At 34.4% G+C, this 25,469-nt stretch overlaps 3 protein-coding genes and 1 long non-coding RNA gene across 5 annotated transcripts; 3 read left to right on the top strand and 1 right to left on the bottom strand.

The window, feature by feature from the left end:
• Positions 1 to 95: 95 nt before the first annotated feature.
• Positions 96 to 7,494, bottom strand: LOC146934786 (pentatricopeptide repeat-containing protein At4g02750-like). 2 transcript variants are annotated; one of them, XM_085706731.1, is made up of 6 exons: positions 5,877 to 7,476; positions 5,610 to 5,711; positions 3,489 to 3,538; positions 2,312 to 2,420; positions 1,115 to 1,917; positions 96 to 764 (listed from the first exon to the last, which is right to left on the bottom strand). In XM_085706731.1, exons 1-6 carry the CDS (start codon positions 7,233 to 7,235, stop codon positions 602 to 604), a joined length of 2,586 nt encoding a protein of 861 aa, XP_085562857.1. In that variant the 5' UTR covers positions 7,236 to 7,476; the 3' UTR covers positions 96 to 601. The 2 variants fall into 2 exon arrangements, with proteins under 2 accessions (XP_085562857.1, XP_085562856.1); XM_085706730.1 differs by lacking the exons at positions 2,312 to 2,420; positions 3,489 to 3,538; positions 5,610 to 5,711 and having other exon boundaries at positions 96 to 1,917; positions 5,877 to 7,494.
• A 3,176-nt stretch (positions 7,495 to 10,670) lies between these two features.
• Positions 10,671 to 13,431, top strand: LOC146934785 (uncharacterized). Its single transcript, XR_015007875.1, has 4 exons — positions 10,671 to 10,811; positions 10,903 to 11,115; positions 11,697 to 11,828; positions 13,134 to 13,431. It is a non-coding gene; the product is annotated as an uncharacterized LOC146934785 (long non-coding RNA).
• Positions 13,432 to 13,835: 404 nt separating this feature from the next.
• LOC146934784 (Glutaredoxin family protein) lies at positions 13,836 to 14,914 on the top strand. The gene has a single exon (XM_085706707.1). It carries the CDS (start codon positions 13,957 to 13,959, stop codon positions 14,779 to 14,781), a length of 825 nt encoding a protein of 274 aa, XP_085562833.1. The 5' UTR covers positions 13,836 to 13,956; the 3' UTR covers positions 14,782 to 14,914.
• Positions 14,915 to 22,679: 7,765 nt separating this feature from the next.
• Positions 22,680 to 25,078, top strand: LOC146934783 (putative GPI-anchored protein At4g28100). Its single transcript, XM_085706706.1, has 2 exons — positions 22,680 to 23,404; positions 24,612 to 25,078. Exons 1-2 carry the CDS (start codon positions 22,736 to 22,738, stop codon positions 24,936 to 24,938), a joined length of 996 nt encoding a protein of 331 aa, XP_085562832.1. The 5' UTR covers positions 22,680 to 22,735; the 3' UTR covers positions 24,939 to 25,078.
• Positions 25,079 to 25,469: the final 391 nt, after the last annotated feature.

Below are 25,469 nucleotides of genomic sequence, written 5' to 3'. Positions count from 1 at the left end.
TTTTTTGTGGTGGTCGGGGTTCGAACCCCAGACCTTGCATATATTATGCATTGTTTCTACCAATTGAGTCAAGCTCACGAGGACGTTGACCCATCTTTTTAACAAATATTATTTAACATTAACTATACCATAATTTAAAAAGGGAATTATAAAGTTGACTACCATTAACTACTTATTTTAATTGGAACTTTTACTGTACAAATTTACTCCTAACATTTGAAACATCAAACCTTTTACCATTAAACACCACTTGATTCCTCTCATGCCACAGCAAAGCTGTAAGGAAACCAAACAGAGAAGTCCACTGAATGTGATAATCCACTCGAACCCCACGAGCAATGTTACACTCCACCCACTCATTAACACCCTGATCAAAGAAATTCTGGGAGAGACAAGTTCTAAAGGAATACCAAACCGGCTCACCACCCCGCAATCTCGAAGGGATATGACTCTCCAACTCCTCGCCACCTGCAATCTCGAAGGGATACGACTCTCCAATTCCTCGCCACCAGCACATAACAGACAGAGGTTAATATCTTTCATGCCTCCAGGAGCTTGGAATGAATTTGTTGGAAGGTCATGATGCAGCATGCAGATTTTTCTACAAACAATCGCTTTCTCGGATGGCCATTCCAGGGCAAAGCTTCTTCCAAACTCGATCACCATGCACCTGATTCACACGACCTTGAACCAGTTGGTAGGCAGCTTTCGCCTTTCGTGCTAAATGTGCCATCTGGAGTAAGGTTCCACTCAAAACGGTTGTCCTCCAACCTATCCAAAGGAGGCACAAGCATTATAATATCCTTCGTCTAGTAACCAAATAGGGATAAAATCCATGAGATGGTTAACATCTGATTGACCCTCAGCGTTCACAAAATCATGCACAAAAGTGAGCACAACTCTTCCAGAATAGGCCGCAGGAGACGATTTCAAAACAATATTCCCATATGGTACCAATCTCTCAGGCCAGAATAATATTGATTTACCATTACCAATAGTCCACCGCCCCCCACTCATATTGGTATCCCAGGTAGAAGATATAGCTCTCCAAATTTCACGATTTATACTTAATATACTATTTTAGGCTAATTTTCTACCATAATTCTCCACTCACCAATAATCCCCACAAGAACAAATACCCTCACTGAAGTAATGAAAGCGATGAGAATCCCTTAAGATTATCAACCTTCCAACAATTTTGGATATGTATTTGATGACATTATGACAGTCTTCACACACGCGCAAGTTTTTCATGACACGTATTGGTCTGCCAGCCGGTATGGTCAGAATTCCAAATGCCACAGCTAATTTCTCACTGTGATACTTTAGCATTCGCTTCTTCTCTTCCTCTTCCACATCATGCAGAACCAGTTTTACCAAAGAAACATGCCCCTCATGCTTCATTTTTATATCTATCTCTTCTAAGTAAGCATATATTCTATCTTTTTCTGGGTGAAAACAATCACCAACTGTGAATTTATGAATCTTGTTTTGTACCTCAACCCAACTATACCCGGGTATTTTCTGAATACCAAGTTGTCTCATTTTTAATCTAAGCTTACCCACATCAAACCATTTACCTAAAGCTGCATATAAATTTGAAAGAAGTACATACATTCCTGCATTATTGGGTTCCATATTAAAAACCATCTCAGCAGCCTTCTCACCTAGTTCAGCATTGCCATGAATCCGGCTTGCACCTAATAGAGCTCCCCATGTTGCAGCATCTGGCTCAAAAGGCATGTTTCTCATTAAGTTATGTGCTTCTTCCAGGAGGCCAGCTCTACCAAGAAGATCAATCATGCAGTTATAATGTTTTGAATTTGGTGTTATACCATAATCTTTGCTCATTGAATAAAAATATTCAGTTCCCCTGTCTGTCAAGCCAGTATGACTGCAAGCCAAAAGAACGCCAACCTGAAATATGATTAGAGGAAGACTAAGCGGAATGACATTACATGTAGAAAAGAGTCAAAAGGCACACTATTATATTGTATAGATCAAACAATTGTATTATGGACACCTCAACCCTTCCTAGTTTATTTGTCAATGTTTTGTTATCATGGTCATATTTGTTTATGATAAAACAACTTGTTATGATTACATTTGCTCATTATAAAACCACTTAAGCAGTTATTAGCTCATTGGCACCTATGTACAGAAAACTTTGCAGACAGACAGACAAACAAAGTGGAAAACGCAGGACTCTTTGTCGATGGAGGGGCCACCTATTTGAAACCCTTGAGAGAAATAAAGCTAAATGATTGAAAAACACATGAAATTATTCTTAGCAATTGAACTTCTTGCCTGCATTATGTATACATGCCAAATATAAAGACAAAAGCCAAATGCATGGAAATAAATGGCAGGCATGCAGTCTATACTTATAAGCTGAAATTATGACGAGGAGGGAAGTGATACTATGATAGAATAGAACTCAATCAGAATTGACTGAAATAAAAGATATTTCATTTAAGAAACCCCAGTCGCTAGCTCAGTATTAGAAAGATACAAGACGAAGATGAGGAAATCTGAATACGTACAGATCCACCACATTCCCCTTTTAAACCAAAGACCCCTCTGTTATTTATTTCTGTCTCAAACTAAATAGAAGATAGGGTCTGTTAACAGAAAGCATACAAAAATATGACTCTGTTTGGTAAAAATGGCAGATAGCTTATAGTTGATGACTGATAATAGATAGCAGATAAGCTAAATGAAGTGTTTGGTAAAATTAACGGTTCAACTAGCTGATAAATGTAAAATGACATAAAAGAGCATTCTTAATTCATAATAAAATTTATGTCAATTCATATTTAAAATTTATTCATTTACCTTATCTTTTATATATTATTAAATTATTAATTTTTTTATTTCAAACAAGACTTTTATTTCATCGTTTATTAGAATTGTGATGAAAAGACTAATTTTTAGAGCACCGAGTACCAACAAGAGCAAGTCCAATGCCTATTGATTATACCTTGTCCCTTGAGAAATTATTTCTAATAAAATTGCTTTTAACAATGCAATTACACTGAAACAAAACAAAAAAGAGATACACCAAAAATATCATCACTGCCTATATTATTTAGGAAAATGAAACTGTGAGTGTAACAGGCACTTTTTGTCCCAAAATAAAAAATTAGTAGACCAATTATTTCCATCTATTCATCCGTAATAATAAAAAAACATATCAGGTAAAAACATATATATTTTGATATGCCTGCATTTAAGACATGTCTATTTTATTTTAAATATAATAAATCATAAAGGGAAAAAAATGGATTTTAGATAAAATAGTAAGGGAAAAAATGGAAGAAAAAGTGATAAGTTATAAGCTCAAACGCTATTAAATAGCGTCTGATAAATAAGTTATAAGCTCGTGAAATAAGGGATAAGCTCGTGATAAAATGGTAGTTACCAAACATGTCTTTTTTAGTCATACAAGCTTATCAGCCATAAGCTATAAGCTAGCTTTTTGGTCTTACCAAACAGACCCTATACGGTTTACTCTCCTTTCCTCTTGCTTTTCTGTAACCTTTAAAATATCCTGTGTTCAACAAATTTAAAAGCATACACCATCATATATGATTCATGCTAAACAAGGGAATTAAAATTTATTTACATAATGTCAGACAACTGAGACAAGTGGTGGTGTGGTATCTTGCTCTTTCAAAACCAACAAATCAGTAATAAGTTTGAATGTATGTTTAGCCCCTGCAAATATATCATTTTTTGTTTTTAGTCCTTGCAAATGTATAATTTTTTGCTTTTGGTCCTTGTTTTGTTTTAGTCCCTACAAAATTTATTCATATTGGAACCGGATGCTGTAATATGCAGAATATTTGGTTTTAATTCCTCAAAATAAGAACTAAAATGAATATTGCGACCAATTTCAACATGAACCAACTTTTCAAGGACTAAAATAAAACACCAGGGACCAAAAGCAAAAAATGGTATATTTGCAAGCACCAGAAACAAAAAAAAAAGAAATATCACAGGAACTTAAAACAAAAAATGATATATTTGCAAGCACTAAATGCATATTTAAACCTTAGTACTAAATATTGTGATGAAATACAGTATGAGAAGAAATCTGAATTATTCTCATTGACTTCAAATTAATAGCACTCAACATCATATAATATACGTTATTTACAGGAAAAAAAACTAATCAGTCAAAATTATGTACAAGGAATAGGAATTAGTTCTTAGTTATCTGTTAACAGTTAAGAGCTAGTTAAGCCCTGTTAGATGTTTAACAAAATCAGTTATATGGCCTAGTAGTATAAATACCAATGTGATAATGTATTATCTTTAACAAGAAAGAATTATTTGATACATTTTCAATTTATCTTCACTTCCTCTCTTTTTTCTCGATCTATTCTTTCTTTACCCTTCTTCAATTCTTCAATTATCTTTCACATATATATCCTCAACGTAACCTAGGTTATTCAAGTCAGTAACAACTATTATGAAATAACCTATCCTGATTGTTTAGGTTAATAACTACCATAACAGAATGGATTACAGCCCTGTCAACTTCCTTTTGGATAAATGAAGATGCAATGACAAAATGTATATTGCCAGGACAAAAATACAGTTAACCAGAAAAGAATAAGCTTTTCAATTCAAAGGGCAGCAGATAGGTACTCTAGAACAGATGGATGGCTCCAATTTGATGAAGCTGAATTACAGCAAGGAAGAAACTTTATGGAAAGGAATGTCATGTGGCATATGATGCTGTTAACTTGTCCTACCCTCATAAACAACACACACCGACATCCAAATAATTCTAATTACACCTCTACAACAACAGCTAGCAAGGCCACCGTCTATCAAAAAAAAAAAAAAAATAGCATGGGCATCACAACCACAGTAAACAACTACACTAATGGACCCAGAACTCATCAAGAGGACCCAGGATCTCAGCTTCTTCATTTCACCACACACGCGCGCGCGCGCGCACACACAGAAAACGGTTTTATTATCCCACTTAATCAGTACCAATAATAGTACTCGGCAGGATGATCATTGTTTGGAATCTGACCAAACCCTTCAACTTTTCCCAATAGAGAATGGAAATCATGGAAAAAACATTATTATATCAACCAACAAAAGAGACAAATATATCAGCTTCAGCAATGAATGCACCCAAAAGTTTATCGAGTTTCTTCCGCTGAAGAACTGATTAGAAAAAGAAAAAACTTAGTTATGCATGTGAAATGACAGGGTTGCGTGTCAGGTGTGGGACTTCTTTGGAAAATAACAGAGTTTTTATAGAAAATTTATTATAGAGAGTTGGTGCTGTAATAGGACACTGAATTTTGTGCTGTAATGGGACACTGAATTTGAATGAGGTATTTTCCTTAAAATGCATTTGGACTATCTTGGTTGAATCAAATACATTATACATAATTTAAATATAAAGGTTTAGTGTTTATAGGCCTTACTTAAGTAACTTGATGTTTATGCATACACATGTTGCTCCTGATATGAAAAGAAATGGGTGAAGGGAGGAAAGGACTTAAATGAAGGATCTATAAGAAATTTGATGTAAGGGTTTGATTTTGAGACATAGTATCTGAAATGGGAATAAGATGTGACACAATAGATGTTGAAGTAACCCAGGTATTTCCTAGAGGATTCATAAGACTGGTAGGAACCCAGGTATTTCCTACTTTCCTTAGGAGATTATTTGACCATATTAACTGGGAAAGTTTTAATCAGAAAACTAAGTTATAAACCAGGAGTATCTAAATGAAAATAATATGAAGTGAAATATGAAGCTTTGAGGGAAGTAGTTCCTCCAACACAACAGATAAGGAGCACTCATTCATGCATAGGTAATTTATAAACAAAAACCAAATACATACCATGGTAATTTCGTCAGGTTTAAAACCTGCTGTCTTCATTGAATCAAACACCAATAAAGCCTGTCTGCCAAATCCATGCCTAGCATAACCAGCTAACATTGTGTTCCAAGAGATGATATCTTTCAATTGTATTCTTTCAAACACATCATAGGCTTCACCTATGCTTCCACATTTACAATACATTTCAAGGAGTGCATTTCCCACCAAGCACCCATTGTCATACCCTGTCTTCACCGCCTGTCCATGAACTTGTTTCCCTAACACCAAAGCAGCCATACCAGCACATGTGCTCAAAGCACAACAAAAGGTAGATCTATTTAAACTTTTGCCGTCCCTTTTCATCTTCACCAGCATGTCCATAGCTTCTTCATAGTGACCAGTCTGAGCATAACCAGCAATAATTGCCGCCCAAGATACACAATCGCGCTGAGCCATCATGTCAAACAATTTCCTAGCTTGAGCAATATCTCCGTTCTGACCATAGCCGCTGATCATGGTATTCCATGAACCTACATTCCGACAAGGCATTGCCTCAAACAATTCCCTTGCAATATCCATTTTCTTGTATTGCACATATCCCGCAATCATCACATTGTATGTCATCTCTCTTTTTCCCGGCATTTCATCGAAAACTCTTCTCGCTTCATCCAACATTCCACTCTGCACATATGCAAACACCATTGCTGTCCACGTGAAAACATCCCGCGCCGGAGACTCCTCAAACAATCTCCTAGCTTGTAACAAATCTCCATCCCGGGCATAACCGGAAATCATGGTATTCCAAGAGATTACATCCCTAACAGGCATATGATCAAAAAGTCTCCTAGCATCACCCAACATCTTCCTCTTCACATACCCACCCATCAAACAATTCCACGAAATCAATTCCCAATCCACCTTCGACTCAAACAATCGACGAGCCTCTTCAAGTCTCCCATTCTGAACATACACTGCAAGCAATCCATTCCAAGAGATGGAATCCTTATAAGGCATGTTATCAAAAACTAGTTTAGCCTCATCAACGCAACCACTCCGAACATAACCAGACAACATGACATTCCATGAAACAGCATCCTTTTGAGGCATTAAATCAAACAAGTTGCGGGCATCAAAGAGTCTGTGATTTTTGACATAGCCAGTGAGCATTAAGTTCCAGGAGAACAAGTTCTTGTAAGGCATGGAGTCGAAGACACGAAGAGCTAAATGGCAGTGGCCATTGCGCATGTGAGTAGAAATGAAATTGGTACATTTCACAATGTATGTGTCTCTTGCTTTCTGATTATAGTTCGCGCGCATTGTTTGAAGGAGTCGGCTGTTCTGGGCGCTACAACTCTGGAATTTTCTGGTGACCGCGATCATGTCTTTCGCTTTTTTACAAAAACACTAACTACTTTAACTTCTACGTTTGATTGAATCGCTTTTGAGTTTCAATTTTGTTTTTCAAAAGCTATCTTCCCTTATTACCCTTGGCTGAAAATAAAAAGCGTTGTTTTTCAACTCACCGAAGAAGATAAAAGGGATGGAAGGTTACCGGCGAGAAATCTTGTTTGCCGGTGAGTCGCTCACCTAGTTGGCCTAATTGCTTCCGTTGTTACCTTCCTTTACGGTTTTTTTTTTTAATAAATTTGTCATTTTTTATATACAAACTTATCCATTGATGCTTATTATTTTCTAACAAAATTAAAAAAAAACTCATAAATGTATATTATTTTAGTTTTAAAATGAATTTGTCAAACCAATCAATAGGTGTATGATGATCTAGACAATTAAAAGGGTAATTTTAGAGAAACACTTGTGTGGACCAGGACCAAGAATTTTGGTTTGGTCACACACAAAGAGAGAAGAGAGAAGAGAAGAGAGAGAAGACAAATTTTTGTGTGTGTGACCAAACCAAAATTCTTGGTCCTGGTCCACACAAGATTTTCTCGTAATTTTATTTCATCTCATTAAGAGAATGAATGTTAAAGATGTGTTGAAAATAGAGTGTTGTTCGCACTCCTCTACAAGATGATGTATGATGGTGAATGTGGGACAATGTTGTTGTGGCTAATAAATGAACAACATTGATTTATTTATTTGTTTGCGAATAAAATTTATCTTAAAGCTTTAAGTCGAACTACGTGAAGCCTTACAAAAATTTAAAATACTAACAAAATTGAAATTGATATTGAATTTATTATGGATGGCGTCAACCTCTTGCTTACCACTAAGTTCGATAGACACCTTTGAAAACTCATTTTAGCTACCAAGTCAATTGATTGCCTCCTTTAAGTCACATTTCAGCTTCTTTAGATTTAGATTGTGGTGACCTTTTTTTTTATACCAAGAACTCACTTTTATTGTTCTTCACACACATCCTATACCATAACGTCTTTGCTTATGAAAGATTGTCGCATCAACGATACACTTCAGCGCTCCTACTTTAGACTTTTGCTATCAACAATGATCTGATTTAAATATGAAGTCGAGGCATCTTTAACTCTTTGTAATCTATCTCTAGTAGGTAGATAACCTCTTGCCTCTTTCCATAAAAACACTTTAACTCTTTGTAGGACTTTTAAACTTCATAATTTCTTCCAATTTCCTTCATCTGGAGATCAATATAGAGGAGGTGCATGTTATCAGTGTGTTGAAGGCAAAGGGTTGTTGTCCACAAATACAACAGTACTCATAACCGTATATCAAATACGAGGTGATGATGAACATAACAGATGGCTTGAATTGTTGCTCCCATATTGCCATGAGCACATCCCCTCGTGATGGAGGGTGTGACTAACGTAGTTGGTCTAATACTAAATTGGGCCTATTTGTTAGACCTTGGACTGCGAGCGTTTTAGCATTCTAAAACACCAATAAACGTCTCATTTAATATCTGTGCACCGTTCTGATTGTGTAGTCAAGACTCTTTTCAAACGCAAATACTTGACTAATCACCTACCGCAATTAGATCCTCTTTGACCACTATATATTACATTAATTAATAGGGAAATGTTAACTTGTGCCCTTAGGGCACATGTTAAGAATTCCTCTAATAGAAATTATGTATTGGAAATTGTGTTAATTTATTGTTCATAATGTTTAATATTAATTTTTTTCATTAAATTCTTACCATTATTGTAATGAAAACAATGCTTAACATGTGCCCTGAGGGCACACGTTAACATGACCCTAATTAATATTATTAATGTTTCTTTACGGTAATTATTGGTAACTGTTTTTTTAATCTTAGGAAGATAAGAATGAGTAATCTTATATAATAAAGCTTAACCCCTAAAGCTATTTCTAACCCTAATATTTTCCCCACATTTCTCCCTTCACTTTTCTGAGCCATTGGATCTTGCACATTTAGGCGTCATTCAATTTTAGCCATTGATCATCTTACTTAATTAATGTCAGCCGAATTTTGTTATCAAGTTTGCTATAATTTTGGCCAGCCGAATCCTTATTATTATTATTATTATTTTGAATTCCTATCCTCCTTTTTTTTAATTCCTATCCTCCTTTTTTTTTTTCGAATCCTTATTTATTTTTTTTAAATTCCTATCCTCTTTTTTTTTTATTCCTATCCTCCTTTTGGCCAGCCGAATCCTTATTATTATTTTTTTTTTGAATTCCTATCCTCCTTTTTTTTTATTCCTATCCTCCTTTTTTTTTAAGCAAATATTTTCTACACTTTTAGGTTTGCAATTATTTAACATAACAGATTTCATCTAAAAAAATGCATCGCACCAATTTTATTCCTATCCTCTTGCCTTTTTTTTTATGAAGCAAATATTTTCTACCCTAATTTCCATGTAAACTTGGTTATCTTACTTACTAAAGCTTATCCCCTAAAGCTATCATTAACCCTAATTTTTCCCCCTAATTATTCCCAACGTGGCATTTGTGTTCTCCATGCATATTCAAATTTTTTCTCTTTCCCATGACCATATTTTCTCTCATTCTTAACAGCTCCCACAATCTCTTCTCTTATCAATTGTTAACGCCCCTCCCTCTCTCTCTCTCTCCCTCTCATCGGTATGCATCGCAAATTTGATACGGCAACACAACGTGACGAAGCTGAAGCGAAGGAGATCGAGTGATGGTTGGTCGGATTTTTTTAAATGTTGAATCTGATGAAGCGAAGAGATTTGTGTAAGGTGATTGTTCAACCGAGAAGAGAAATCAGAGGGATTTCAGAAAATTCATCGGACGGTGATTATCATGATCTAGATTGTTATTCTTCAGAATACTCATTTGTTGGATTTGATGACCTAATTCCCTTTCTCCTGGTTATCGATCTATCAAAGTCTTTTTTTAGTAATCATTGTAATTGTTTTCTTTTTATTTTAAAAAAAAAATATTGGTTTGGTTACGTTTCATTTGAATTAATCTCACGTTTTGATTATGACATCTCTGATTAGGTGATTTCGATGAACAGTACCCCACAAGGATTTGACCGCCGCCGGCACCTGCGGTTGCTCCCTTCCACACCTCCAGTAGAGTTTCGATTTCGCCTTCTGTCTCACCTTTGGTGTTCTGTTCGGTTCTGTTTCACTATCAGTATTTTTGTCGTGAACGAACGGTTGCGTTTCTGGTATCGATCTTGGGGAGTTCTTCTCCTCTCTTAGTAAATTTCACGACATTTGTTTATTGTTGTGTTTTTGAGTTTTGATTTTCGGAATGGTTTGGGAATTGATGATGAATGTTTGGTGCCATCAAGAATGGTGCAATTGATTATTGGTTAAGAACTGTGAGTTTATAAATTTGTTTCTGTGATATTTAGAAAATAAATAAAGATAGTTTACCAGAATATGTAATTAGATGGAGCGGAAGCGAATGGGGAGTGATAGTTTACCAGAATATGTAACCAGATGGAGCGGAATCGAATGAGGAGTGATAGTTTACCAGAATTCTTGAATGTGTGATCTGATGGAGCGAAGTCGGTGGCGGAAGGTGACAATTCCTCACAAATAATCTTAAATTGGTTTCAGTTTTAGTCATTATTTTCACATTATTTTCTTAAATAATCTTAAATTGGTTTCAGATTTTTGTGCGGTTTTGCTATATCAGTTATATAATTGAATCTGATACGACCGCAAGGGATTGCAGATTTGCTGGAGCAGGTAGGGAGGATTTTGATGGTGGTTGAGGTTCTTTCGTGTAATCACATAAGGATTCTTCCAGTCATTGAGTTAGAAAAGTTGGTTAACAAGTTGTGGATCAAGTATTGTATTACGCTGAGTACAATACTGAAGAAGTAAGTATAAACTCATCATGTCCAGTTGCCTTATACAATAATTCTTCAAATGTTGTAATTTTTGTGTTGTGTATAAGTTTTATCAGAGTGTGGTTGTTTGCATCATATATAAACATGAATTTATATTGTTTAAGTGATGAGATGATCATCTTGAAGTGTTTGTTCTTGAATCCTTTTTATTTAACATTGGTTCTATTAAGTTTCGAATGTCATTGTTATTATTAGCTTCTGCTGTTGTACATATATAGAACCAAGTATATAACAAAGTATGCAATTCTAGGTTACTTTTTTTAAATTTTTGTACCATATGAAATAAAGTGTGCTAATTAAATGTTTGGTGACTTGAATCTTTTTGCTATTATTATATGTCATTGGTAAATTGTTTTGGTGACTTACATCATTTAAATTCTTAATAGTATGATATACGATGTTTTTCATATTTGTTGATATTTTTGATTTTTTTTAAGGGTGCTGTCATGTTGGCTAAATGTTTGGCTAACCATGCTGTCATATTTTTTTAACTAATGGTTGGCAAACACTACATGATTTTAATGGGATCCCTATGTTTTTTTTAGCATCAGTCAATTTGGCATTATTATCAAGGACATGGTTGGCAAGAACATAACTTATTGGATATTTGATACTCCAATGAAGTTCCTGGTAAACATGACTGTTGTAATGACTCATTTCCATCAAGTCTTTTATGGACTATGGTATGTCTATATTACTTTCCTCTACTTGAGTATATGTTAACTCCTTTACAATAGTTATGTATCAGCCTGTCATTTTCATTAGGTCCTCTGATCGAAAGTTTAATGATATGCCTTTCTTACCCTTTTCCATGTATAATCTTTGATTTTTGTTTTTGCTTCATTTCTAGCTTAATTAAGAAACATTTCTGCTGCTTTTGAATTTATTTAGTCTTTTTCCCCTATTTTTATGGAAACAATTTTAGCCTTTATAGCTATGACTGTCATATGCTTGAAGTCGATGTGATGCAAAATACATTTACAAAAGTTATCATATGTTAACCATTTAACTTATGTACGTGTATGTTTTTATAAGCCATGTTATATCTATGCATATTTATTTAACTTAAAAGTAATTTATTATGATCCTATGCTTTAGCCGTGTGACCAAGACCATAATATTGTCACACAAATATTTTATTTTTTTGGTCAAATATTGTAATATGTATTGCTCTTTAGAAATTATTTCGAGGACTCTGTTGGTTCTACTTTTGTTTATACAGCTATCATTGAGGAGTTAATAGTTTTAACTATAGTGTTCTTCCATAAAAAAAGTATCTTCATAACTTAAAAAGAAATTCAAAAGAATTGGGTTATCAAAAACTAGAAGCATGCGAAGAAAAATTTGTAAAAAGATGTGCATAGTAACTAATAGTAGTTGCGTTGATCAGTTGACATTGATTCTCAAATAGGATCTAAAGGTGTTATAATAGTTAGTTGTGATTATCCTTTCGAAAGAAATTGATAGCTCAGTATGTTTTTTGTCTGGTGTGTACAATGTGGACATGAGTCTTTTGTGAGCCAAACTTCGGCGTCCTATATCCTCATCCTCTCCTCAATACCTGATGTAAGTTGTGCTTTAAGGATCTTGGTTGTGTTATGTCATACATTTTTTGTACAAATCCATACTCTTAAACGTTGCTGCAATGTGCCAATGTTTATTGTCCTCCTTCCATACATTTGCATGATAGTTTTGTTTGTTCTGTTTAGTGCTTAATATTTTGTTTATCTGTTCCTATATGTTGTGGTATCAATTAATATTCATATTGTTAGGAGGTTCTAAGAATCAACTATGATATTGATCGACTTGGTGTATTCTTTTCTTATTTGAAATCAATGTTATGTTGGTATATTGGGTGCTTTACCGAATATTTAATGGTTCTACAATAATCCAACTTTGCTTTTAGGCTATGATGTAAGTTTGTGTCCATCTCACACACAAAGGAAATTCAAAGTTTGTTTTAATTTTAATTTTATCGTTTTGTACAGGATTGTTTGAAAGCTGTGATTACTCCATCAACCAAGTCAAGTGAAAAGAGAAGAGAAAAGGGAATATAGGTCACACCAATCGATGATGGTGGAACACATATGTTTGAGATTGTGTTGTAAACGAGCATAGTGAATGGATCTTGATGCTCTCCATCAATCTTTTTTTTAAAGACGATTCTTCTAATGTATTGTCTTCCACCTCTATATTTTCTATTCTCATAGCAATCATAAATGTCATATGATAATGTTTCATAAATCAAACAATTGGGTTTGAATGGTTAATGAATTCCATAAATAATGAATTGTTCAATAGAACTTGAATTTGATTTTAGGAGGACAATTTTTGGTCAAACTTTTCTTACTTTTCGACTGAACTCCAGATTAACATATCTCCTTTTTTCTTCGAACCAGATGGTTAATACAAAAAATATGATATAGTTTCATATGTTAATAACAAACTATATTCCTTCATCATTAAAAGAAATCTATTCTCATTAAAAAAAATTAAATAGCGATTGTTCAAAATATACTACAGTTTGTAATTTTAAAAGACCCGTGCGTCGCACGGGTCGGAGTAATAATAAGTGAAGTATGAGGTTGGGAGCGGGAAAAAAATTGAAGAGAAAGGTTCACGTGGTGAGTCAGCAAGAACCTTGTAGTTTTTTCATTTAAAATAGAGTAGTAGTAAGTCATAATTAAACCCCACCCACCCACCAAACCAAACCAAATCAAGTTAAACTCACTCTTTTGTTTTTGTCTTTTGTCTTCTTCTCTTTCTCTTTCACAGTTTCATCCTAAATTCAAATTTCAAAACTTCAGAAACATGGGTTGCGTGTCTTCACATCTGTTGAACCATGAAGACGAGTTCGGCACCTCAGCACTCGGTGTCGGCCACCATATCGTCTCTTTAACTTCCACCACTTACGGCCTTCTCAACACCCTCGATCCACCCACTCCTCCACCACCTTCTCGTTTCACTCTCAAACCCCTCCGCTCCGAACCACCTGAAATCATTAACTCTTGGGAACTCATGGAAGGCCTCGACACCGAAAGCTTCCGCTTCTCTCCCCTTCTTCCAAAACCATCCAACAAAGAAAACACCGACCCAGACCTAAACCTAAACCCTGCTTTGAAAAAACCCGGTTCGTCTCTTTCGGATCGGTTTGAGAGGATATGTCCCCCGAACGGAGAGAAGAAAGTGGTGATCTATACAACAACGTTGAGAGGTGTTCGGAGGACATTTGAGGCATGCAATGCGGTGAGAGCTGCTTTTGATGCATTTGGTGTACAAATCTGCGAGCGTGACGTTTCGATGGATAGTGGGTTTAAAGAGGAACTGAGGGAGCTTCTGAAAGAGAAGACGGTGGTTCCGCCGAGAGTGTTTGTGAAGGGATACTATATTGGCGGTGCTGAAGAGATGTTGAAGGTTGTGGAAGAGGGTTTGTTGGGAGAGGTTCTTCAGGGTTTGCCAAGAAAAGCTGTTGGTGGAGGTGTTTGTGAGGGTTGCGGTGATATGAGATTCTTGCCTTGTTTTCGATGTAACGGAAGCTGTAAGATGGTGAGTAAACAGAAACAGGGGAACACTGTTGTTGTTAAGTGTAGTGATTGTAATGAAAATGGGTTAGTTCTGTGCCCACTTTGTAGTTAGATAGTTAGCTTTTATGTCACTCACTTGCAGCACTTGTAGTAATCAATCTCAATTCACCAGCTCTTTATGTACGTTCACTACATCTTACTGTTAGTAGTCTTTAATTTGAATGTTGAATGTCACATTTCCTCCTTGTCCTTTTGTAACTTGCAACTAATCAAACTTTGAATAACCATGAATGAACACATAATTTAGCAGATGACGTTTACTATTGCCTAATGGGACAAATTTGGAGATTTGTGTGTCAGGATTATTATGGTTTCCTTTGTGGAGAAAAATCCAATTTATGTTCATCATCACAGCTTCTTCATTGTTGAACTTGAATGGGGGTTGGTTAACTATAATCTTGTTGATCCTCCACAGAGACAATCCAGGACCAGGAGTGTGGTTTATATATATACACTGCCATTCCTGATGACTCTCCTTCTGCCACATGGTAAAGTGCTATTTGAATGTTGATAAATGAAGACTGGTGGTGATCTTGAAGGAAACTTCTGTTTGGTCATATGAAGTGAAACATACATCAATATCACTCATGAGTTAATAATGATTAGTATTCTTGCTAAGTAGTCTAGAGTTGTTTATGTAATCATCATTGTAATATCATTTTATTCACTTTTTGGATCAGATTGCTTATTCATACAATGCTTTTGGTACCTACAACTTGAAAAAAACAACATTTTACGGGGCTTCTTCAACATCTAATTAAAACACAAGCAGGAATGTGCAGGCTATGCATAATATGCTTCTGCATCCTTCTCTCTACCCTCCTTAGTGTTTAGCTCTTGGTTCCAAGTTTTTGGATAAGTACTTCCTTCCTTCCTTCCGAGTACACTTTGAGCCAAGAGTTGAACTCTAAGAATGCTTTCTATTTAAAATAACAATCGTATGCGTTGAAAGATATAATAACACTTATAACAAAAATCACAAAACAGAACAGAAAAACTTGAATTGTGTGTCTTTTTATAATACTTGAATTTTGTTTATACATCATAATTTCATTGATGAATGATTACTTGCGTTCATAATTTACATCAGTAATTTTTTTATTATGTCAATGTTTCTAAAAAGAAATCATGCTTATGATTTTCCAAAAGATGTCATGATGTATGACATAGTTAGTTTCAGAATATAAAAGTCGGAAGATATTCTCCCCCTTTTTTATAAACTTAAAAAGAAAAAGAGGAGTCAATTGCATTTCACCTAGTGACAAAAGACATTGAAGTAAGTTTATAAAAAAGTTAAGTCTTATTCCTTTATCTGTTTACTCAAACGTAGATATGACAGATACCAAAATGTCATTACCAATGGCTGATAAATCTATCAAACTCCCAGCTAGAACAGCAAAAGACATTTTGGTGAATGTCGACAAATTCCTCTTCCCAGTTGGTTTTGTTGTAATGGACATAAAGGAAGATGATGGTGCCCCTCTCATATTGAGAAGACCATTTATGAAGACTGCTCGAATGATGATTGACATGGATGATTGCAAAACGAAGACGAGATTAGAGGATGAAGAAATTGGTTTCAATTTATTTGAAGCATTATGAAGATAATGGAGTATGTTTCAATGAAAGGATCAATTGCAACAAACAACTCCTTTAGAAAAGGCTCTTATGCAATCATCATGGAGTTCAACTAGAAAAGAAGAAAATGACTGATGCTTCATAGCTTGATGCTTGAAAAAAGGATTGACAACAAAGGAAGAAAATGTTGAAGAATTGAAAAAATAGCCTAAACAAGAGGATGCAGCACGAAAGTGTTATCTCCGCATTTAAAATATGTCAATCTAGAAGAAGTGAAAAATAAATCAGTCATCATTACAAGTTCTTTGTCATACCATGAAGAACAAAGGATAATTGAAGTTTTGAAGAGGAACAAGAAAGGAAGGAATATGTTTGTCTCTTTTTGATCTGAAGGTTATAAGTCCATCTTATCTTACTGTATTCATCATGCATGCATAAAAATCACAATGAAAGAATTGGTTAGAAAAGTAGTAAAAAATGGGTTTTAAATAACGGTAACGGTTGCGGTCACGGTCGCGTTAAGGTTTTCACGGTTTCGGACCGTCACGGACGTTGCGTACATATTGCGGTCGTCGCGGTGTGAATTAATCACAATGTTGCACAAAACCACAAATCTTGTTAAAAGTCAATAAGTTAGTGACATTCATTAGTTTGGGATTCCCTCACCTAACCCAACTACGCCCAATTCCTCTCACCTCACCTTCTTCTTTCTCACTTCTTTCTCACAAAACAGAAGAAAACAGTCACATATTGACACAAAATGAATATTTTATCTGTAAGGTCCAAACTCTCATACACAGATTCCACACAAAGACACAATCAACTCAACTTAAAGTCCCATTTTTTCCCCTCTAAAATCTCATCTCATCTCTGATACAAATTTACAGAACAACACCCAAATTAAGAGTGAGAGTGAAATTAGTTAGAGGAGACCATGAAGATTGAAGAGGAGGCAATGAAAATTGAATAATGAAGCTAAAGAAAAGAAACAGATGAAGTTTTTGCATCCGTAACTATGTTTCGCGGTTGTAACGGTGGGTTTCGCGGCTGTAACGGCGAGTTTTGCGGTCGTAACGGTGTTTCGAGGCTGTAACGGCGTTACGTAACGGCGTTTCAGTGTGATTTTTCTTCTCAGCGTTAAAACGGCAAATAACGGTAACGGTGATGGCCTATACTGTTTTGTAACGGCCGATATCGCGGTAACGTTCCTGTATTTAAAACCTTTAAAAATATTAGAAGCTGGTATATGATCCATTGTATCTTTGACGGTGCTTGGGTAAGTCCAGTACAAGTTGTTCCAAAGAATGGTGGAATGACAGTAATGGAAAATGAATTGATGCCTATCAGAACAGTCACTTTAAGGACGAATTGAGAAAAATGAGTTGTCAAAAGAGTAGAATGTAATGTTTCCCTCGCCCCCTTCTAAGGTGCTCTTAAGAACTCTTTATTGGATCAAATAATTAATTATGCTAACAACCAAAGTAGGTATATATGGTATGTGTTTTAGTCTCAAGAAAATTATTCAGCTAGTACCATTTTTCAATTAGTATATGATTGAAAAGTAAGAAAAAGGTAAAGGGAAGTCTTTGAGTAAAATTGGTATCATGTTTCTGGTACACTGAACTCTCTTGAATTATGTGCACTAGTTTAGTTAGATGATGTTACAGGAGTATCGATCGAGTATATCTAAATTTAGCACTAATTAGAAATTGGACCATTTCTTCTTCAGCTGCTGCTGGCTTCAATAGCGTCATAAAAGTTAATCATCAATATTATTATTATTATTATTTTTGGTTTGCAAGACAACAAACAAAATTGCTCCAAAGAATGGTATGAGTTGTCTGAGAGGGACATAACCACTTCTGATGATCCAAACAAGTATATCCATGAAAGAGCTATACATTACATTACATCGAAAAGACTTTTATCATACTTGATGTTTCTTATCATCGTGGTGGAGGAGCTGGCAGCTGCAATAGATTTCAAAATTGGCATCATTTTGTTTGATGTGTCCAGAGAAACCTTTGAACAGCCTCGGTTCTTTGGTTTCTGAAAAATAACAAGTGATAACTTGTGGCGTAATACGATGTTTTCTTAAAATTTATTAGATTGTTGATGAGAATAAATTTCCTTCGAATATATGTATGAATGACAGTTTATTCTTAGATACCAAGAAAAAGATAAAATTTGCTCTTAACTTATGAGAATTTTCCCCCCACTCTTTTGTGAATAAACCTTTCTCAAAAATTGTTCATAAACATTATTAATAAAAATAATAAACTTATAACAAACATATGAATTTATATTTCTATCTTTTAATTCTCCAGAAATCTACAAATATAATTTAAAACAATAACATGCTAAGGACAAATGTTGAAGAGTCTATTGAAAGTAGAAATTTTGTATTGTTTCTGAAGAAAAAAAAACTTTTAATAAATTAAATGTGCAACTTTTAAAACAATATTTTTACAAGTTTCCTTAACCTATGTTTTAAAGGTACATGTTAGCATTTACTTACCTTTATAAAAAGAACCGTGCTATTTAAGCATTATGAAAAAAAGATGATAAAATAACCCGTCAAAATACGATATTTACCGGATTTCATATGAGGTGAAACGCCATACTCAATGTGCAAGATTCGTGTATTATTTTGTAACAACAACATCTTCCTTTCAGAAGTAGTAACTTCAAAGCTCTGAAAATTAAAAGATTTTATTTTTTATGAGAAGATGCTGAAACTATTACACGATACCCCCTCCCCAAATTTGGACCCGAAAAGAAAAGTAACTTTAATATAAAAGAAAAAGTATCGTGCTCATACACTAACAGGTTATTCATTGAAATTAAAGTTTCATAATAATCGAAATAGAGTCAGCCTTTTGCTACCATAAGTCTTCTAAGCAGCTTTATTAGACTGCAAGGCGTGCCACTCCTCCAACAAACAGCTCGGAGCTCAAAACCAACGCGAATGTAAAAAAAACAAGGGTCTTGTTAACCAGTGTCTTAAGGACAATGGTTAATGATTCCATTAATAGAAACTTTTTCTTGAAAATACAAGTCTTTACTTTTTCTAAGCAATAATTACACCATTTTTCGATACAAACTTACTTATTTTAATACTTTAACCAATGCCTCAAGGGCAATGGTTAGCATTCTCCAACAAACAAATGAATATATTTTTGTATAAAAAATGGAGTAAATCACCAAATGGTCCTTGTGTTTGTACCAAATTCTCAAATTGGTCCGTGACTCTATTAATAACTCAAAATAGTCTCTGTCTTTGTCAAACATTTCTCAGATTGGTCCCTGACTCTGTTAATTGTTTTGTATTTTAAGTCATTAACATACCAAATAAGATCCAAAAAACATTATGTCATTAACCACTAAATAATATCCAAAAGACATTGAGTCAATAACGCTCAAAATACAAGACAACTAATAGAGTCAGGGATCAATCTGAGAAACGTTTGACAAAGACAGAGACCATTTTGAGTTATTAATAAAGTCAAAGACCAATTTGAGAATTTGATACAAAGACAGGAACTAATTTGAAGATTTACTCCTAAAAAATGTTTCATGAATATTAATTTTCCCTACAATGCATACATCTAATTAATCAAATATAAATTTATAGTTAATTCGGTTGCATACATGACTTATTTAGACCAAGTTGAAAAATAGTGAAGTTGTGTTGAACTAACACAATTTTAACTATGAATTGCATTAACCACTTAGAATTAACCATATTTTTGAATGTGATAAATAGAAGTCTTGGGTGTCTAAAAAAAAAAATAATGTCTAAATATCATCAGCGGTTTGTTATATTTTATCCCATCTCTTATGTCATTTTGATATTGAATCAATTAACATAAGTTTCATGAAATTGACGAGTTCAATTAAAATGGTTTTTGAATTTTATGAATTAGTCAAAATTAATAATATTAGTTCAATACACATATTAGTCCCTATCGGCTTTGTCCTTTGTAAAAGGCGCATCAGCAGTTTTAAAGGATGTTGGTGTTGTTTATAAACTACCTTGAACTTAGTTTTTCATATAATGCGAGACTTTTGGACATATACCAAAACACTAGCCCCCAATCGAGGCTAAGGGGCTAGAGGGTCTATCAGCCTCGAGTGCCAATAGGCCTGATCCTTATATGATGTGCCAATGTTTCGACCTCAAAGCCCAAGGCTAACACCGTGTTTGTGAGGTATTATCTGCCTCGAGTTTTGTATAAGACCTCGTTGTTTTAATCTTGCGTAAGTTGCATCATTATTTAACACGCTAATGTTCTGACCTCCAAGTCACCATCGTTCGCTTTGTGTCTTATGTAAGCTTTTACAATTTTCTATTTTTCTAAAGACTGCTAAATAATTTAGAGAAGTATGAATGTTGTTTATAAACTATCTCTTACCTCAATTACCATTCACCGTTACACTTTTTTGTTGTACAAAAACATGAACCAAAGAAAAAAACAAAAAGCTTAAGGCTAGCCATCATGGGTGTTGGATATATTATCATATACTCCCTCCGGTCCTTATTATAAGAAAAAGTTGACTTTTTAGGTTCATTGTGTAAGTGATGTATCTAGTTTATATTTATAACAAGATACATTAATTATTCTATGAACCAAAAAAGTCAATTGTTTTTTATAATAAGGACTGGAGGGAGTACTACCGATCAAATGACATTGGAAACAGCTGGCTTTTTCATTTGCCTCCTTTTGGCCGGGCACCAATTGGGATTAGGATTGGAAATAGTGACTATATTATAGAGGAGAAAAGCTACATTTCTACTCATTCAACATGAAAGGGTGAAATGGATTTTATCATCTTAATCCGTTGTTTAAAACTGTCAAAAATACACTCTTCTCGTTAAAATTTGCTGCTGGTGATTTTTTTTGCTCTATTTTTTATTTCTTCATAACTTTATTTTTTATTTCTTTCTTGTTACAACACTATCTTTTTACACTTTAATGTTCACCTATATGTTGCCATATTCTGCTCTTGTTGCACTACTTTGAATATGTTTTTACTTTTCAAATATATTTTATTTACGGGGTTGTGGGTGGGACACAATTATGCATCAGAGACGCTCAAATGCATAAAATATTAGAGAGCAGGCTAATAATGTTATTATACTAAATTGGAACTTTAGAATTAAAGATTACTCCCTCCGTCCCATATTACTTGACCTAGTTGACTCTGTCACGTATGCCAATGCACAATTTTAAACTTAAATTTCTTTAATAATCTAGTAGAAAAAATTACGAAAATTTGATATTTTGAAAATATTAATCGAGACGAATCTAACAACATCTTATATGCTATATTTTGTTTTTATATATTAGTAGAAAAATAGAGTCAAAGCATGGTACATGAATAGTGCAAATATTCTAAATAGGTCAAGTAATATGGGACGGAGGGAGTACTAAACTAATAATCTGCTTTGTAAACTGAGCCATTGAATCTAAACATCACAGTTAATTTCATGGATATTGGAAATTTTTCCGGATTTCATGTTACATTTTCATGATTAAATTAGCAAGGACATAGCTACTAAATTTTCACGATCATTTTCATGTTACATTAGGATTATGTATATAATAGACATATTCTCAAATTTCAATGGAATTGCTTAACTTAGTTGATCCGGCAGGTTATCAAGTGGTTTTGTTAACATACATTTTCCGGTAAGCAAAGGAAAAAAAAAAGGAAAACAAATTTGATGCTTATGACAATCTATTCAATCTAAGTAATTTCTTATTTTATCACCCCTTCATTTAAGGATAAAGATCGTAATGATCAATAAAAAAGAACACATATGAATATTCATAAGAAAATTTATTCATAGAGATTCATATCAAATGAATATAGATCGATAAAGAATGAGAAAATAATATATCGAAGATGCTTATTTATGAGTGATGTAATCCACGTAACCTAACCAACTTGGTAACCTATCAATGAACCCTAGTTGATAAGCTATATTGTAGTAAAAATTGTTGACTTGCTCCTGGTGACGGTTAAAATATGTGAGATAGCAATAAATATGGGAGGTCTGAAAAGTGACAAGAAAAAGGGATAAAGAACATAAACTTCCACAGTAAAAAATTCTGAAAACATAGCATCATCAATCTCAATCAAATTCTTCTCTTCCACACAACTAATTACTACTAATAAATGCTGTAGTAACTTTGATTTACAGTGGAAGTAGCATAGCATAAGCATATCATAGCATGCTGCCAAACTTTGCATAACCCCACACCACCTTTATTTTCCCTTTCCCTTTCCCTTGCTTGTGAGTTCTGTCCCAACACAGGGGACTACCACACCCATATCTCTTCTTTTTTTTTCATTGAAGAAAACCTCATTCACATTCACATTCACATTCACTTCACTCACACTCTTCTCTCTTATTATACATCATGACACTGACACTACCATGTTTCAATACCCTTATTCTGATCTTGTTCATTCCTTGCTATCTGTCTCACTCTCTACCTATCCCTATACCTGATGCAGCAACAGTTCAACCACTCACACCAAATCCATCTTCACAAGGAACAATCCCTGCCTTTCCTGAACAAGCTAATGTTGCAAGATGCCCTTTAAGTCTCTCAGATGAACACTTCAATGGAATCAAAAACGCATGCAGTTCTAAATCTAACAAACATGGTGCTGCTGATGATGAACTCCACCGTAGCAGATGTTGTCCTGCTCTAGCTGCGTGGCTATATTCTGCTTACTCTGCCACTGCTCTTGGTGGATTTGAACATGGACACACTACATCCTATGATATGCCTCTGTTACCAGATGATTCTGAAACATGTGAGAGTGATTTAGGAAAGGCTTTGAAAGTTAGAGGGATTGAACTTTTTCAACCTAATGAGACTTGTGATGTAGTTTATTGCTATTGTGGTATTAGGCTTCATCCTTTGAGCTGTTCTGAATCATTTAAACTTAATCATAATGGAAATCTTGTTGGGGATGAAAGTGTGAAGAGATTGGAGAGAAATTGTTTGAGTAGCAGCAATCATGTCAATGGATTTCCTGGTCTAGGAGGTTGCTCTAAGTGCTTGCATAGCCTCTATTCGGTTAGTTTTATGTTAAATGTGTTTTGCTCTTTTTACCATTCTTATGTACTTACATCATGCTTGGTAATTGGGGGAGTTATCTTTTAACCTTTCTTTACTTTGGAGGGATAGTATTTGCTGTCAGTTAGTTTTAACCATTAGTTGTATTACTGAAATAGACCATAGTAAAATGAATGTCTTCAAATCAAGGTCTTCAAAAAAATTAATTTGATGTGTGCCTATAGCAGATCAAAACATGCAATGTCACTAGATTGATAGAAGTTGTGTGAAGCCATTTGTGTTTGTACTTGTAGTAGTCCTCCCCTAAATTTTTTTTCTCTATTTTGTTAACTTTCAAAGAAAGATTTGCATCACAAAATTAGATGGCTTAAATAGTATCCCAATTCCCATGTGCAAGACAAGCTGTTGCTTAAGACAACAGTTTCGTATCTTAAATGCAGAAGACAATCAGACATCATAATAAATTTTAAGGCGGCTCTGTATATGTTTGGATTGACCGTGATTTTGTCGAAATTACAGTGAACCACCTTGATTTCGACAAAAGTTATGCTTGTGAGCTTCAACAAAATCACCGTGTCAAATTCACCGTGGTTCCAAACATGCCACAATCACTAATGATGGTTTGGAAATTGACTGCTAATAAGTAAATTAAAAGTGAGATCTGATTACGCATCTAATTCACATTTCCTACTTAACTCAGTAATTGGAATTAGATGACAAAATCTGTAGCCACATTTGGATTTATCGTTCCTGTTTCTGATTTATACTAGTTTGCAATTTACAAAAATGCTGTCGCTTGTGTATAAATTTCATGCATTGTTTCAGAATCTGAAAATTATTATTAAAAATGTTGGACTTCAGTTGTTGTTTGTTTGTTTGTTGCATTTGAAGATATTTTCTAATGCGTTGCTTCAGAAAAAATAAATTAATTATAGCATACCATAATGTTCTGCTATTAAATCTTTACAATCCCGATTCCCATCTATTTTCTAAGACAACATTTTTTAAAGCCAAATAATTAGTAGGTTGAAATTTAATTCTCCTGCATGCCTTCTTTTGTAAGTATTTATTCTTGATGTTCAGCTTTGACTATTTTTCAATGAATGGATGTTACACCAAACCTATTTATTATGCCAAAAGTATGTGCTGTTTCTGTTTGATTATTATCTATCTAATTGAAATAATGTACTTACTTGTATACATACAGCTTAGAAAGAAGACTTCAAATTCAAGCAAACTAGGAGATAGAACAACCAAGATCCATAACAAAGATTGTGGACTAATGGGATTAACATGGCTTCTTGCTAAGAATAGGACAGCTTACATTCACACGGTTACTTGGGTTCTTCGTGCTTTGATGTTGAGCCCTGATGGATCTGACCCACAATCATGCACTCTTAATAGTGATGGAATGCCTCTTGCTGTTGATTCTTCTGAAATGTATGATCAATCTTCATCAATCAACCTCAAAGCACCAATCTTTACTTCTTTGTTATTTCTACTAGCTATGCATTTCATTCTATTATCCACTTAACTCAAAACTCAAATGGGAACAAAAAGATTCATCTCCTATCTTGGCATTTGTATATTTGAATATTAGCTTTGGTGCCTAGCTACTAGGAGTGTAATTTTTTTAGTTATTAATTGAAATTGGGTTGAGATGTTTTTTAAGCATATTATTGATGTGAAGTATCTACTAGCGTTGTCAATTATTAGTCTATCGCAGAATCTGGTTGATCACCTTTAATAGAATCTCTCATTTTAATCATGTTTTTTCATCAATGAGACTTGAATCTAAGACTTTACTTAGATGATCTGAGTTTAGTTTTACTCAAATCAAATTAATGTCGGTATTAGATTGGAATGTTAAAGTTTTATATTTTTTTTATTTTGGTGGACCTCCACTGCCATGTGCTTATAGCGACTAGTGCATTGTTTTGGTGGGACAAAAAAATTGGATGTACTTTAACCAGTTGTGTTGTGATTATATTTGAGACAGTTGTGTGCTTCACGGGTGAGTTATCATTTATGGCGTAAGTTAACTTCTTCACCAGAATGCTCATAT

The sequence above is a fragment of the Medicago sativa genome, chromosome 4 (genome assembly GCF_051527215.1).
Source record: "Medicago sativa cultivar Bolivia chromosome 4, Bolivia_mono, whole genome shotgun sequence".
Taxonomy (NCBI): Eukaryota; Viridiplantae; Streptophyta; class Magnoliopsida; order Fabales; family Fabaceae; genus Medicago; species Medicago sativa.
Note: the sequence above shows the minus strand (reverse complement) of the source record. Positions and strands in the feature narration are given on the sequence as shown.

Coding starts and splice junctions, on each gene's coding strand:
- LOC146934786 (XM_085706731.1), bottom strand. CDS start 7,235: ATGATCGCGGTCACCAGAAAATTCCAGAGTTGTAGCGCCCAGAACAGC. Junction 3,539..5,609: donor GGGTTACTTCAACATCTATT/GTGTCACATCTT, acceptor GATATTTTAAAG/GTTACAGAAAAGCAAGAGGA. Junction 2,421..3,488: donor AACCGTATAGGGTCTGTTTG/GTAAGACCAAAA, acceptor ATTCTATCATAG/TATCACTTCCCTCCTCGTCA.
- LOC146934784 (XM_085706707.1), top strand. CDS start 13,957: ATGGGTTGCGTGTCTTCACATCTGTTGAACCATGAAGACGAGTTCGGC.
- LOC146934783 (XM_085706706.1), top strand. CDS start 22,736: ATGACACTGACACTACCATGTTTCAATACCCTTATTCTGATCTTGTTC. Junction 23,405..24,611: donor GCTTGCATAGCCTCTATTCG/GTTAGTTTTATG, acceptor GTATACATACAG/CTTAGAAAGAAGACTTCAAA.